Source organism: Oryctolagus cuniculus, chromosome 13 (assembly GCF_964237555.1).
Source record: "Oryctolagus cuniculus chromosome 13, mOryCun1.1, whole genome shotgun sequence".
Taxonomy (NCBI): Eukaryota; Metazoa; Chordata; class Mammalia; order Lagomorpha; family Leporidae; genus Oryctolagus; species Oryctolagus cuniculus.
In genome coordinates, this window is record NC_091444.1 from 16,731,593 (window position 1) to 16,745,025 (window position 13,433).

At 47.3% G+C, this 13,433-nt stretch overlaps 1 protein-coding gene across 1 annotated transcript in view; it reads right to left on the reverse strand.

Moving 5' to 3' along the window:
• The window catches only part of KIF14 (kinesin family member 14), a 70,471-nt gene extending 57,840 nt beyond the window's left edge, over positions 1–12,631 (reverse strand). The window contains exons 1-5 of the mRNA XM_017347875.3: positions 12,323–12,631; positions 10,216–11,389; positions 8,487–8,741; positions 7,033–7,120; positions 476–574 (exon numbers count right to left, since the gene is read on the reverse strand). Of these exons, the coding sequence (XP_017203364.1) occupies positions 476–574; positions 7,033–7,120; positions 8,487–8,741; positions 10,216–11,276 (1,503 nt within the window). The 5' untranslated portion in view covers positions 11,277–11,389; positions 12,323–12,631. The remainder of the gene's footprint in view (positions 1–475; positions 575–7,032; positions 7,121–8,486; positions 8,742–10,215; positions 11,390–12,322) is intronic.
• Positions 12,632–13,433: the final 802 nt, after the last annotated feature.

A 13,433-nucleotide genomic window follows, 5' to 3' on the forward strand; every position in this document is an offset into this window, starting at 1 on the left:
CGGTTCTGTCCCGGTTGCTCTTCTTCCAGCCCAGTCTCTGCTGTGGCCCAGGAAGGCAGTGGAGGATGGCCCAAGTGCTTGGGCCCTCCACCCGAATGGGAGACCAGGAGGAAGCACCTGGCTCCTGGCTTCGGATCGGCACAGCGCGCCGGCCGCAGCGGCCATTTGGGGGATGAACCAACAGAAGGAAGACCTTTCTCTCTCTCTCTCTCACTGTCTACGCTTCCTGTCAAAATAAATAAATAAAATAAAATAAATTTAAAAAAATTTTAATAACTAACTGAATTTCCATTAGTGATACTGTTCAGTCTAGTTTCTAAATAACAATGTAATTAAGACTCTGGATTCCAAGAATTTGCTATCATATAACAATATTTTAGGAAAAATTTAAGTCATAGCATCTGTAGACCTCATGTAGTTATTTGCATTTAAACAAGCAGAAATTAAAACAAATAAAAAAATGCTTTAATCTTACCGGCTGCTTTCTCTGCCCATTTTCACCTTTACAAACCAAAAGGTCATGAATTTTTTCATTATATACTTCAAAGAAGCTCATTTCAAGGTGATAGCTGACCTAATAGGAATAAAAAGACAGCATTGAATTTATTTCAAAATTCTTTGCATGTTTTACAAATCATATATCTGATATTGAGTCTAGTACACACAATACATGAAGAACTCTTTTAAGACAACAACAAAAAGACAACAAATCTAATATAGAAATGGGCAAAGGCCTTTTTTTTAAAATGTATTTATTTATTTGAAAGGCGGAATTAGAGATATTCCCTCCTTTGGTTCACTACCCAAGGGCTGCAACAGCTGGGGCTGGGCCAGGCCAAAGCCAGGACTCTGGAACTCCATCCAAGTCTCCCACATGAGTGGCAGGGACCCAAGCACTTGGCCATCTCCTACTGCTTTCCCAGATGCTTCAGCAGAAAGCCGGATCGAAAGTGGAACAGCTGGGACTCCAATCAGTGCTCATAGGGGATGCCAGCATCGCAGGAGGCCGTTTAACCCACCGCGCCACAACGCCGGCACAAAGGTCTCGAAAAGACATTTCTCCAAAGCAGATAAACAAATAGCCAAAACACATGAGTAGACACTCAGTTTCATTTGTCACTAGCAAAATGCAAATCAAAACTACAATGAAAACTACTGTACGTAGCCACCATGATGGCTATAATGAGCATAACAACAAAACACAAAACACCAAGCACTGATGAAGAAGTAGAGAAACTGCAAGGCTCTACCACTGCCGGGGGAAACAGAAAACGGTGCGGATTCCGCGAAAGGTTGGACATAGAATTCCCACATGACCCAACAAATGAACTCCTAAACATCGGAAAGACTTGAGAAGAGGTTTGCAAAGAAAAATTTGTTCACTAGGGCCAGCACTGTGGCGTAGCAGGTAAAGCCGACGCCTTCAGTGCCACCATCCCAAGTGGGCGACTCGAGTCCCGGCTGCTCCACTTCCAATCCAGCTCTCTGCTATGGTCTGGGAGGGCAGTGGAAGATGGTCCATGTCCTTGAGCCCTTGCACCCACGTGGGAGACCCAGAGGAAGCTCCTGGTTCCTGGCTTCGGATCGGCACAGCTCTGGCTGTTGCGGCCAACTGGGGAGTGAACTAGCGGATGGAGGACTTTCTCTCTCTCTTTCTCTGCCTCACCTTCTCTCTCTGTGTAAATCTGACTTTCAAGTAAATAAATAAATCTTAAAAAAAAAAAGAAAGAGGGCCGGCGCCATGGCTTACTAGGCTAATCTTCCACCTTGCGGCACCGGCACACCGGGTTCTGTCCCAGTTGCCCTTCTTCCACGCCAGCTCTCTGCTGTGGCTGGGGAGTGCAGTGGAGGATGGCCCAAGTGCTTGGGCCCTGCACCCCATGGGAGACCAGGAGAAGCACCTGGCTCCTGCCTTCGGATCAGCGCGGTGCGCCGGCCACAGCCATTGGAGGGTGAACCAATGGCAAAGGAAGACCTTTCTCTCTCTCTCTCTCTCTCTCTCTCACTGTCCACTCTGCCTGTCAAAAAAAAAAAAAAAGAAAGAAAGAAAGAAAAATTTGTTCACCAACGTTCACTGCAGCGTTAATCACAACAGCCAAGAGGTGGAAACCACCTAAATGTTCACCAAATGATGAATGAATGAACAAAACTGGTATATTCATACAATGGAATATCATTCAACCATAAAAAGGAGTTCAGTCCTAACATATGCTACAATACGGATGAACCTCCAAAACACCATACTCAGTCAGAAAAGCTTGTCACCGGGGCCAGCACTGCGACACAGTAGGTAAAGCTGCCACCTGCACTGCCAGCGTCCCATATGAGCACCAGTTTGAATCCCAGCTGCTCCACTTCCAATCCAGCTCCCTGTTAATGCAGCTGGGAAAGCAGCAGGAAATGGCCTAAGTACTACGGTCCCTGCACCCAAGTAGGAGACCTGGAAGAAGCTCCTGGCTCCTGGCTTCGGATCAGCACAGCTCCAGCCGTTGTGGTCATTTGGGGAATGAACTAGCAGATGCAAGACCTTTGTATCTGTCTGTCTGTCTGTCTGTCTCTCTCTCTCTCTCTCTCTCTCACTGTCTGTAACTCTACCTCTCAAATAAGTAAATAAAATCTTTAAAAAAAAAAAGATTCAGTCCAACCCAATACACATTTCTTAAGTACCTATGTACTGTGTGCATGGTTTTAGGTTTTAATTACAGTAAGATGTGAAGAATGTCAAGCCCAGGTTCTAGCCCATGAGGCTACCATCTCAGAAAATACAACATACATTCCAATGAGACAAAGTAACAGAATCAAAATGAAGTAATAACTATAAATAAATGACACACCAGAAAAGGAAGAAATTAGGGTGGCCAGAGAGGTTGCAGGAAAAGAAAACAGAGTGTGAGACAGGAGACTTGGGCGGAGCATTCTTCAGGTAGGACCGCTCCCTCTGAGCACAGCATGTGCTCAGGACAGGAAACTGGAAACTGATCTGATTAAGATGGGACCTTAAATCAATAATCCTTCCTCATGGGGAGAAAGCGATCAGCAGACTAAGTAGCACTGAGCTACTTCTCCTAAAGACTCAAAAAGATAAGGCAGAGAGGACAAAAGAGGGAGTTTCCTATTAGAGAAATACATTTCTTCAACTGGCTCAGAAGTGAGTCAGCAAGCACCCAATACCAATGAGTAGAAGTTTCAAAGGAGTTTCAGAGAGATTTAGGCTCAATTCAAGTACTTACTGTGCCCTACTAGGTGCAAAGCACTCTTCTAGGAACTGTGGGAGGATCTGAAATGACAGCGGAAGAACTTGCAGCCTAATGAGAGGCGACACAGCACGAGCAGATTACAGCTGGTGTCGAGGGAGAACAGAGCACTTCCGAAGAGAACAGGTACATGGGAACGTCGCGTAACCGACTGTGAGGTCACTTACAAACCCTATGATATACAGGCATGGGGGGAGCTCAGAATTCATCAAACCTCTTTTCTACATAAGATAGGGTGTCATGTACTCAGTGTTCCGGGAGGACTTGGAAAACTGTAGTAGGGAGCCAGTTAGGACAGGTGACCAGGGCCACGACGCAGAGGACCATTCTTCTCCGTTGAGGTTCCTGCATTTCTAGCTCATGCTGAGGGTGACGGTGCCTTTCTCATGTTTGTTTGAGGACTGTATGAGCTCATCTATGTTTTGATGTTTTAAGTCCTAGCTGGCACATATGAGCCCAACTAAGAGACTAGTTATACCAACTCTGGAGTTACTGAGGATGGTAGAGGGTAACAGAACGTGAGTAAGGTAAACAGAGGGTGAGACAGCCAGATAGATGTTCTGTTAACCTCATCATCTGTTTTCTTCTCCATGTTGACTCAGAAGGAAGCTGAGTAAACTGTTCAAGATCGCACTGCCAGTGAAGGTACGGAGCTTGAATTCAAACTGAAATAACCTACCTTCAAAGTCAGCTGCTCAATTCAACACCTCCCTCAGTGATAAAGCCATTCCACAAAAAAACTGAGCCCGTTACGTGATGTCTTCCACAGCCCTCTGTCTCTATTTGATGTTCTCTCTCAGAGAGTATGAGCTCATTCTCTCTCTTCCCCTAGCTTCTACTTCCTTCTAAAATCTCAAGCAGCCAGTAGAGGATTCAGCCCCTTAAGCCCAGTTTTCTCACTCACATATTCCCACTAAACCTGGACTTGAATCACATTTGATCTGAAATTCTCCAGATTACCTTGTTTCTACTGATTCTCCTCCCTCTCTTATTTTCCACGGAAGCATTGTGTACGAGGTTCAGGGGAGACAAGTAACGGGAGGGCACTGTATCCACAGGGAGACGCAACTCAGCATACACTCAATTCTGCGTTTCTTCTCAGGTTCCCGTCAAAAGCTAGTCTAGCTCTCTAAGCAGAAACTAGTCCCTTCTCCTTCACCCTCCATTCCCAATACTCAAGTCTCATCAGTTCTACCTACTAAGATCTCCACCCCCACTGTCACCAGTGTGACTCCTTGTCATGTCTTGTATAGCTCAAAACCCACAACTGGTCTCTCTGCATCCAGTCCCACTTCCCTTTAATCTGATTTCCACATGGCAGCCAGTGGGGTACGTGCATGTCTGTGTGTGTGTGTGTGTGTGTGTGTGTGTGTGTTTAAAGAGCAAATATGACTGTTATTTTCCTGCTTAAACTCTTTCCACCAGGGTAATCATTTGGCCTAGTAGTTAAGATGTCTACATCTCCTATCAAAGTGACTGGATCTGATTCCTGCACCTAGCTCCAGCTTTCTCCCTGGGAGGAAGCAGGTGATGGCTTCCTATGGATCTTTGCCCCCCACATGAGATTCTTGGATTGAGTAAATAGCTCCTGGCTCCAGCCCTGCATTTGGGGAGTGAACAGACAGCATGAGCTCTCTGTTTTCTCTCAAGTAAATTTTTAAAAATCCATCCTTCACCTTCTAGATTCAAGAAAGCATGCTTTATAAAGCCTTTCATGAGCCAAGTTCTGTCTGCCTCTCTGATTTCATCTCTTGTCACCCTCCGCCCTCAAATTCATGCTCAAAACAAAGTAAACAATTTATAGATTCCCAAAGGCTCTGTACTTCCTTGTTTTCAGATTTTTGCGCGTCTACTCCGTCTGCCTAGAATGTGCTTCTTCTTCTTTCCCAAGGTAGTAACTGCTGCATCCTTCCTTCAAAAGCAAGCTCAGGGGGCCGGTGCTGTGACACAGCAGGTAAAGCCGCCACCTGCAGTGCCAGCATCCCATAAGGGCGCTGGTTTGAATTCTAGCTGTTCCACTTCTGATCCAGCTCTCTGCTATGGCCCGGGAAAGCAGCAGCAGATGGCCCAAGTCCCTGCTCCTGGCTTCAGATCGGCCCAGCTCCAGCCATTTGGGGAGTGAACCATCAGATGGAAGACCTCTCTCTTTCTGCCTCAGCCTCTCTGTAACTCTACTTTCAAATAAATAAATAAATCCTTAAAAAAAAAAAAAAAGTGAGCCAACTAGTTCTCTTTAACAAAAACAAAAAGCAAGCTTAGTTGCTCCCTCCTTTCAGAAAACCTATCTCCCTCCAATCTTACATGTCCTCACATGTTCACTACGGTCTGCATGTGTCTTCCAAAAACTTCATGCTGGGAACTTAATCCCTGAATTCATGTTGATGGCATTTGGAGGGGGGCCTTTGGGAGGTGATTAGGTAGGCAGGGCCTTCGTAGTGGCTTCACACGACAAGGAAGAGAAACCTGGCCTTGCGCATGCCTGCCCTCTCATCAAGTGATGCTGTCCACCAGCAGAGAGCTCCTCACCACATTCCAGCACCTTGATATCGACTTCAGAATGTGAGAAGCAACTCTCTTCTCCTGTAAATTACCTGGGCTGTGGTGTTGTTACAGCAACAGAAAATGAACAGAGACATGTTCCATCACACTATTTCATTTAGCTAATTGATAGAACTGGGTTGTTCACTGGCCCATTTCTCCCATTATACTCTCTTGGCCACAGGGACTCAGTCTTTTAACTCCAAAGTTCCAAATCTAGCACAGTATTTTCCCAACTTCCCTTATCATAACAATTACTAGGGAAAATTATAAATACCAGACTGCACCCCAGACCAACTGATTCAGGATCTCCAGGAGATTTTTAGGAATCTCACACACACTGGCTGCCCCTTTCTCATCCCTGGGGATCCTTATAATCAAGCAAATTTGAAGAAAACCTGGTCTAACAGAGGGCCTGGCCACAGCAGATACTCTGTAAATGTAGTAAATATCGAAACGAACACATGAAAAGGGAAGCCAGCACGGACTGCTCAGGTATGGTACAAAGAAAAAAGCAAAACTTTCAAAGTTGAATCTCAGGGCCACTGCTGTGGCACAGCAGGTAAAGCCACCACCAACAGTGCCAAAACCCTATGTGGGTGCTGGTTCAAGTCCCAGCTGCTCCATTTCCAATCCAGCTCTTTGCTGCAGCCTGGGAAGGCAGCGAAAGATGGTGGAAATCCTTGGGCCCCTGCACCCGTGTGGAAGACTGTGTAGGAAACTCCTGACTCCTGGCTTCGGCTCAGCACAGCTCCAGCCGTTGAAGCCATCTTGGGAGTGGGCCAGCGGATGGAAGATTCTCTCTCTCTCTCTCTCTGCCTCTCTGTAACTCTGTCTTTCAAATAAATAAATAAATCTTAAAAAAAAAAAAAAAGTTGAATCTGAGCTCAGACTCAACTTCACTACTCTCTCTGCTTCACCTTGTTCAAAAGACTGCCGGCTGTCCTTGGTAAGTCTGTGCATCTGCCTGACTGCAGAGACACAGGCCACGGCACAGTTACCACACCAAGAGCTACAACACATACACAAAAGGAATAAAGCAAAAAATGTAAAGACAGAATAAATGGCCCCTCTATCACTCTCTGTTCCCAGGAAAAAAAAGATTCGGAATTCGGAATCCCTACCTTCACTCTTTGTATCACTGTTCCAAAGGGATGATCTAGAAATTAGAACGATATTTTTGTATCCTAGCTTAAATATTTCCTTGGTAGTCATGACTTTGATTTGAACTTGAACATACCTCTTGGGTTTGTTTTTTGGCTACTTGAGCAAAAAGATCTTCACAAAATCTTGGAATTATTCCTGGTTCTTCACTAAATCCCATCATCCTGAAAAATACATCATGAACAAGGGAGAAGTAATACTCATTAGTTTAGGCTTTTTAAAGATTTTTATAAATGTGTATATATTTATGTATTTGAAAGGCAGAGTGACGGCGAGATCTTTCATCCATAACAGCTAGAGCTGGGACAGGCCACAGCCAAGAGCCAGGAACCCCACCTAGGTCTCCCACATGGGTATTCTGGGCCCAGATACTGCGGTCCTCTTCTGCCGCCTTCCCAGGTGCATTAGCAGGAAGCTGGATTGGAAGCAGAGCAGCTGGGACTCAAACCAGCATCCCAATGTGGGATGCCAGTGTTGCAAGCAGAGGCTTAACCTGCTGCACCACAACACATGCCCAGATCAGGGTTTTAAAAAATTACCTGTGGGGGCCAGCACTGTGGTATAGAGGGTAAAGCCGCTGCCTGCAGTGCTGGCATCCCATATAGGGGCCAGTTCGAGTCCCAGCTGCTCTACTTCTGATCCAGCTCTCTGCTGTGGCCTGGGAAAGCACTGGAAGATGGCCCAAGTGCTTGGGACCTGGCACCCAAATGAAAGACTCAAAAAAAGCTCCTGGCTCCTGGCTTTGGATCAGCTCAGCTCCCCAGTCGTTACAGCCATTTAGGGAGTGAACCAGAGGATGGAAGACCTCTCTCTCTCTCTGCCTCTGTAACTCTGCCTTTCAAATAAATAAATAAATCTTTTTAAAAGATGCATGAAAAAATGACCTGTGGAGAATGAGTTGGGGAGGGAGCGGAAAATAACCTAATCAGGTCTCACAGGTAATATATATGAATCTGGGCTCTACAGCTAGCCCTGCTCAAGTCTAGGTCTTAATTCCATCACTTACTAGTTCTGTGACCTTGGACAAGACACTCAGCACCACCAAACCTCCATTTCCTATTCTGTAAAAGGGAATAGAAGTATCTAATCCAGAGGGTACTGTGAGACAGTACAAGCAAAGCCCTTAGCACAGTGCCTGGAATACAGTAAGAACTCAACGAATGTTAGCTGCTATTAAAATTCTGAGCACCTCTTTCTAGGACAGGAACTAGACCATAGCTTCCATTTATCTCTTATTTCTGACCCTCATAACAATGCCACAAGCTAGCCTCTCTGGGCTGCAGCTCACACAGCAACAGAAGTTACAGTAAAATGGAGCCGACACTACTTTCAAGGTCAACTCTATCTCGTGTAAACAGAAGCCCAGGGGTTGGAAAATTTGCCCAAATTTACAGAACTCGTCTATGAAATGGATGAGACCTGAGCCCAGATCTGTGTGGTTTGCAGACCACATTCTTTTTCTATTAACCATGCCGCTTCTCACAAAAGATGTAAACATTCCTGGACAACCGTATGTGTAATACAACTTACGTATACGACTTTCCAGAGCCAGTCTGCCCATAGGCAAAGAGACAGGTATTATAGCCTTCAAAGGCTCTTTCCAGGAGCGGTGCTGCTAGTGTCTCATAGACAGCTGTCTGGCTAGCATAGCGAGGATGGCATTCATCAAAAGACCAGAATGACACGGAATAAGTAAATGTGTAAGTTTGCTTCATGTCGGGATATTCCACAATTATCTCTTCCCCATTCATGAAGACCACCTGGGATGCTTTTTCAATCTTTTCTCTAAAAAGAAACACAAAGAAAAAAAATCAAGTTACTGTCATTACTATGGGCACTATTCACATAAAACTAAGTCCAACACTTCTTCAAGGCAAGACAATTCTTTAGCTTTATGAAGAAAATGTAGATGAGCAAACATAATTCTAGTGGGCTCCAGCATCACCATTCAAAGACGAAAACAGAATTCCAGAATTCTTCATCAGTAAACCTGACCTACTTATACAAGATTTTTTTCTCTTTTTTTTTTTCCTCTTGAAATACACCTTTCCCCATCTCACCTATTACAGACTACTCATATCTGGAAACATTGTTATTATAAAGAAGTTTTAGGGTACAAATCTATACAAAGCTGGCCCAAAATACAACTGCCACAAACTCAGTGTAATAGATATTGGAATCCTAAGTTCCTCTGGCTCCTGACTGCCATCACTGTCAATCCAAAGGTCCTCCTTCCTCTAATACTTCTCCCTTAAAACCACGAATCTTCATGCGCATCCTCTTGGAGCTCAGGCCAGCACAGAACTCTCTCTCCCACTCAAGATCTTTCTTGCCCAGATAGCCATCTGCCCCTTCCTCACTGCCCTCAGCCCACCCCGGACTCTGCTCTCAATCAGACCTTGTCTATCAGCCACCCACCGCCTCAGCCTGCCAGGTGCCACTGCACACCAGAGCCTTCTGGGCTTGGCTGAGGAGCCTGCACCAGGCACCTGACCTTTACAAAGTTCTCCCTGTTACACATTCACCTCGGGCTTTTCGCTGCCAGCTGCTCTTTCTGGCACAGTTCTTGAGGCTTTGCAGTTAGCCTTCAGGACCTTCTCCAATCAAACCCTCCCTGCTCTCTCCTGTCTCCAACTCATTTTCACTGAAAAGGCCTTCCAGCACTGTATAAGTTGCTCTGACTCCGTTAGGTTCAAACTGGAGGCCCTTTCCTAAAGCAGCAGCCACCACCTGCTCTCCTAACTTGCACAGATACACAGCATCAAGTTAGAAACTACAGTTCTGCTGACTTTCTCAAGCTGCCCCCAACCTCCGACTGTCCCGCATACAGTCACTTCTGGGGATATTTTCACCAAAATACAAACTGATGAATCACTACTTTCATAACCACTATTGATTATTCAGATGGAGATGAAGATGACCAGCAATCTGAAAAGGGTTTTAGAAGATCTCTCTGGTGGAATGGGTGACCAATCGTAGCTCTTTTTAATGGAAAGGTAGAAGATTCCAACATATATTGCAGATTTGAAAGAAGATAGCATTAAAGACTCAAGTGGCACAAACTTAAAGAGCAGTATCTAGAGCAACTTACATATAAAAAATGAGGAATTCATTTTAAGTTATCAACATGTTATCACTAAAAGCTCTCTATAAAGATATTGCCAACAAATGTGAAGGTGCACAAGGACACTTTCCAAAGGCAGAGAGAAGTTAAAATCAAACATCTCTAGTTCAGTAGACTCCAGGAGGGGCTCCCTACCTCTTGCTGAAGGGCCTTACGCGTACTGCCACTGTCACTTGACTGTTCTCCACTTTGCAGGTGTCGGCTTCCACAGAGGCGTTCAGAATCGCACGCTCTTCTTCGGGAGGCAGTGTTTCTTCTGGCGCCCGGTCCCTCCTGCCCTCAGGAGGAGGACTTTTCGGCCTTTGTTTAAGGTGAAGGCTCTGTGTCCTGTTCTTGAGTACCGACGCAGCCGGGCTCTTAGGCTGCGACACGCTGCCCTTCGCCGTCACGTTATGTTCTGCTGAAAATTTAGTGGGTGTTTTCCTGTCTAAGCTTCCAAATTGATTTGGATTTTTTGCAACGTGCTTGCCAATACCTCCATGATACAGGCTTCCTGTTCCCGACACTCTGCTATCCGACTTGCTCTGAACTGGCTTCGCTGCCAGGTGCCCTACCCTACCAACTTCAGTCTGCCCCCGGGGGCCCGCGGGGGCCCCACTGCCTAAGTGCTTCTGTGAAGAACCGTCACTTGCCCCGCTGGGAGCAGGACATGGTTCCCTGCATCTCTCGGCAGCCGCCACTGCAGTGTCTTTTAGGTCTTTGGCTGAAGGACCAGAAGATGCGACAAAAGCGCTCGGATCATTATTTGCCCTCTTTACGCTGGTTCTAGCGCCTTCAGGAGCACAGACGTTTTCTGCTTCCCGCCTCACACTCTGCGTTCTTTTCCACTGTTCCACAGACTCTGCTTTAGCACGACGCTGCAACGTAAGACGCCTCCCTCCCGCTTGTTCGGCAGTGTCTCCCAGCTCACTACCAAGCAAAGATGACTCCTTGTTCCTTGTAGCTCTTCTCTGAAGCGTCAGTCTACCCACAGGACTGGGGGTAACAGGGGCATCTCCTGTTTTTTTACAGGCAGAAATAACATAGGAGCTATGTGTGTCTTTGGCTTTACTTGCAGATCTCAATAACGGGTCGCCATTTTCACACTGAAACGGCTGTGACTTCAGAGGCAGCTTAAATCTGCTACCGTGGGCGAGGGCGCTCCACGACGCAGGGACACCGAGGATGTCACTGCTATTTCCATCAAGAGCAGCCATTTCAACCGCAAGTTATTAAAAAGAGCGCTGCTGAAGGACCTAAACTCTCCTTTGGATGTCCATTCGATTTCCAACCATCTCTCGTGTACCACGTCCCAGAAATACCTGCTGACCTACAGAAAAAGAAAAAAAAAAAGAAGTTAGATTGTACAAGCTTTAAAAACAGAAACTTCCAGTGTGTAGGACACTTCCCAGAGACAGTCATTAGACTAAATAAATCTTAGTTTCCAACGCAGATACGGCTCCCAGCAACCTCAGACAAATCTCTCCTCTCAAAGAATTTACAAGCATTACTGAAAAAAGAATTTACGTCCCTGTGTCCCCATACGCACCAGGCCCTCAGAGAGAGCCAGCTGCAATTTTCAAAGACAGGACCTCTACTCTCATTTCCTCAGTCTTGGAAGAGCACACAGATGACCCCTGACCCAGGCCAGGTTGGCCCAATGACTTAAAGATGTAGCAAGTGCAAGTCCCCAAGTACCCAACTGGCAGCGTGGAATACAGGACTTCCATAAACACCTGGCAGATGCGTGTTGAGCACAGGGAACTACAATGACGGGGTCACCGGGCCCATCAATCCCAAATCCGTAGCAAAGTCAATGAAACAGGTGCTGAAAATTAATTGTGCGCGTGTCGAGAAAAACTGCAACACTAGGTAAGCAGGCAGACAACAAGCAGACAGGGGCTTATGTAAATACAAGTCAAAAGTCCCTACAGGGCATTAAATTGAATTAAATGGGAACAGCAGTGACAGCTCCGCCCACCCCCGCCCCCCCCAACTTCTCATCAGAGTCCCCGGCCGATGCACACGCGTCTCCCAGCCCGGCTCAAGCTCCTGCAGACTACCGACAGCGAGGACAAAGCCACGGAAGCTCGCGGTTCCGAGGGGCTTCCGAAGCCCCCATCAGCATGCCGTGACCTGACTAAAACAACCCGAGCCCCCTATCGCGAAACGACACGGATCCACACGGGCCGGGGCTGTCGCGCTCCACGGGCGACCTGAAGCCGCGCAGGGCAAGTCAGCCGCGGTCCCAAACCCAACTTGCCGCTGTCTCCGTCGTCCTCACGGCTGAGCCCCGGGACGGACGCCACGCCAACCGCCGCGGCGCCCCTCGGCGAACCCGGCAGCCCGGCTTCCCGGCGCCCGCCTCTCCTCCCGGGACCCCTGAGCCGCCGACCAGACGTGCTGAGGAACCGGGAGAGCGTCCTGCGCAAAGCCCAGGCGCGCGCACCGCCGCGGCTCCCCTCAGCGCCCACGTCTCGGGGACCCCCTCTCTCGAGGCCGTCCCCACGCCTCTCACGGCCCCCAGCGCCAACTCCCGCAGGGGCCGTAATTTGAATAGGCGCCCCGCCTTCTGATTGGCTTCTGGACGTCGCGTCGGGCGCCGCGCCTTCACTTCCTCCCGCCCCCGGAAGCGCCGGCGGTTGGCTCCGGCCGCCGTGTAGAAACACAAGACCCGCCCCGCCTCGTCTCCCAGGCAACGGTCCCGCCCTCCGCCGGGCTCGGGCGCCCGTAAAGCCCACGCAGCGGACACGCGAGAGCGCGACCGCGATGCTTTTGTCCTTAGTGCAAAGGAACATGGTCTGTAGTCCTATGCCGAAGACTTACTGTAAATTGTTATCCGTCCCAGCGTAATTGTCCAGGAAGACTTTGAAACCTTAAAAAAATACCAAAAAATCACCAATCATAAACAAGAAATAAAAATTTTTAATAAGCAAAAAGTACAGAAAATGGAAATGCATAAAATGGGAGACCAGAACTGGCTCCAACTACTTAAACAAAATTGAAGGAATGAGAAAGTAGTCATTCTAAAAACCATTCCAAAATTTAACTAAAATGTAGTTGCAGGGAAACTGCCACAAAATAGAATACAGAATTTTTCAGATCTACAGGAAAAAGACCAGTTTAGAAGCACAAGAGAATATGATAAAGGAAAAGCCTAACAAATGCAAATATATGAAATTGAGGGGACCACATTGTGGTGTAGCTGGTAAAGCCGCCGGGCATCCCATATGAGCATGGGTTCAAGTCCCAGCTGCTCCACTTCTGACCCTGCTCCCTGCTAATGGCCTGAGAAAAGCAGCAGAAAATGACCCAAGTCCTTGGGCCCCTGCTCCCACGTGGGAGACCTGGAAGAAGCCCCTGGCTCCTGGCTT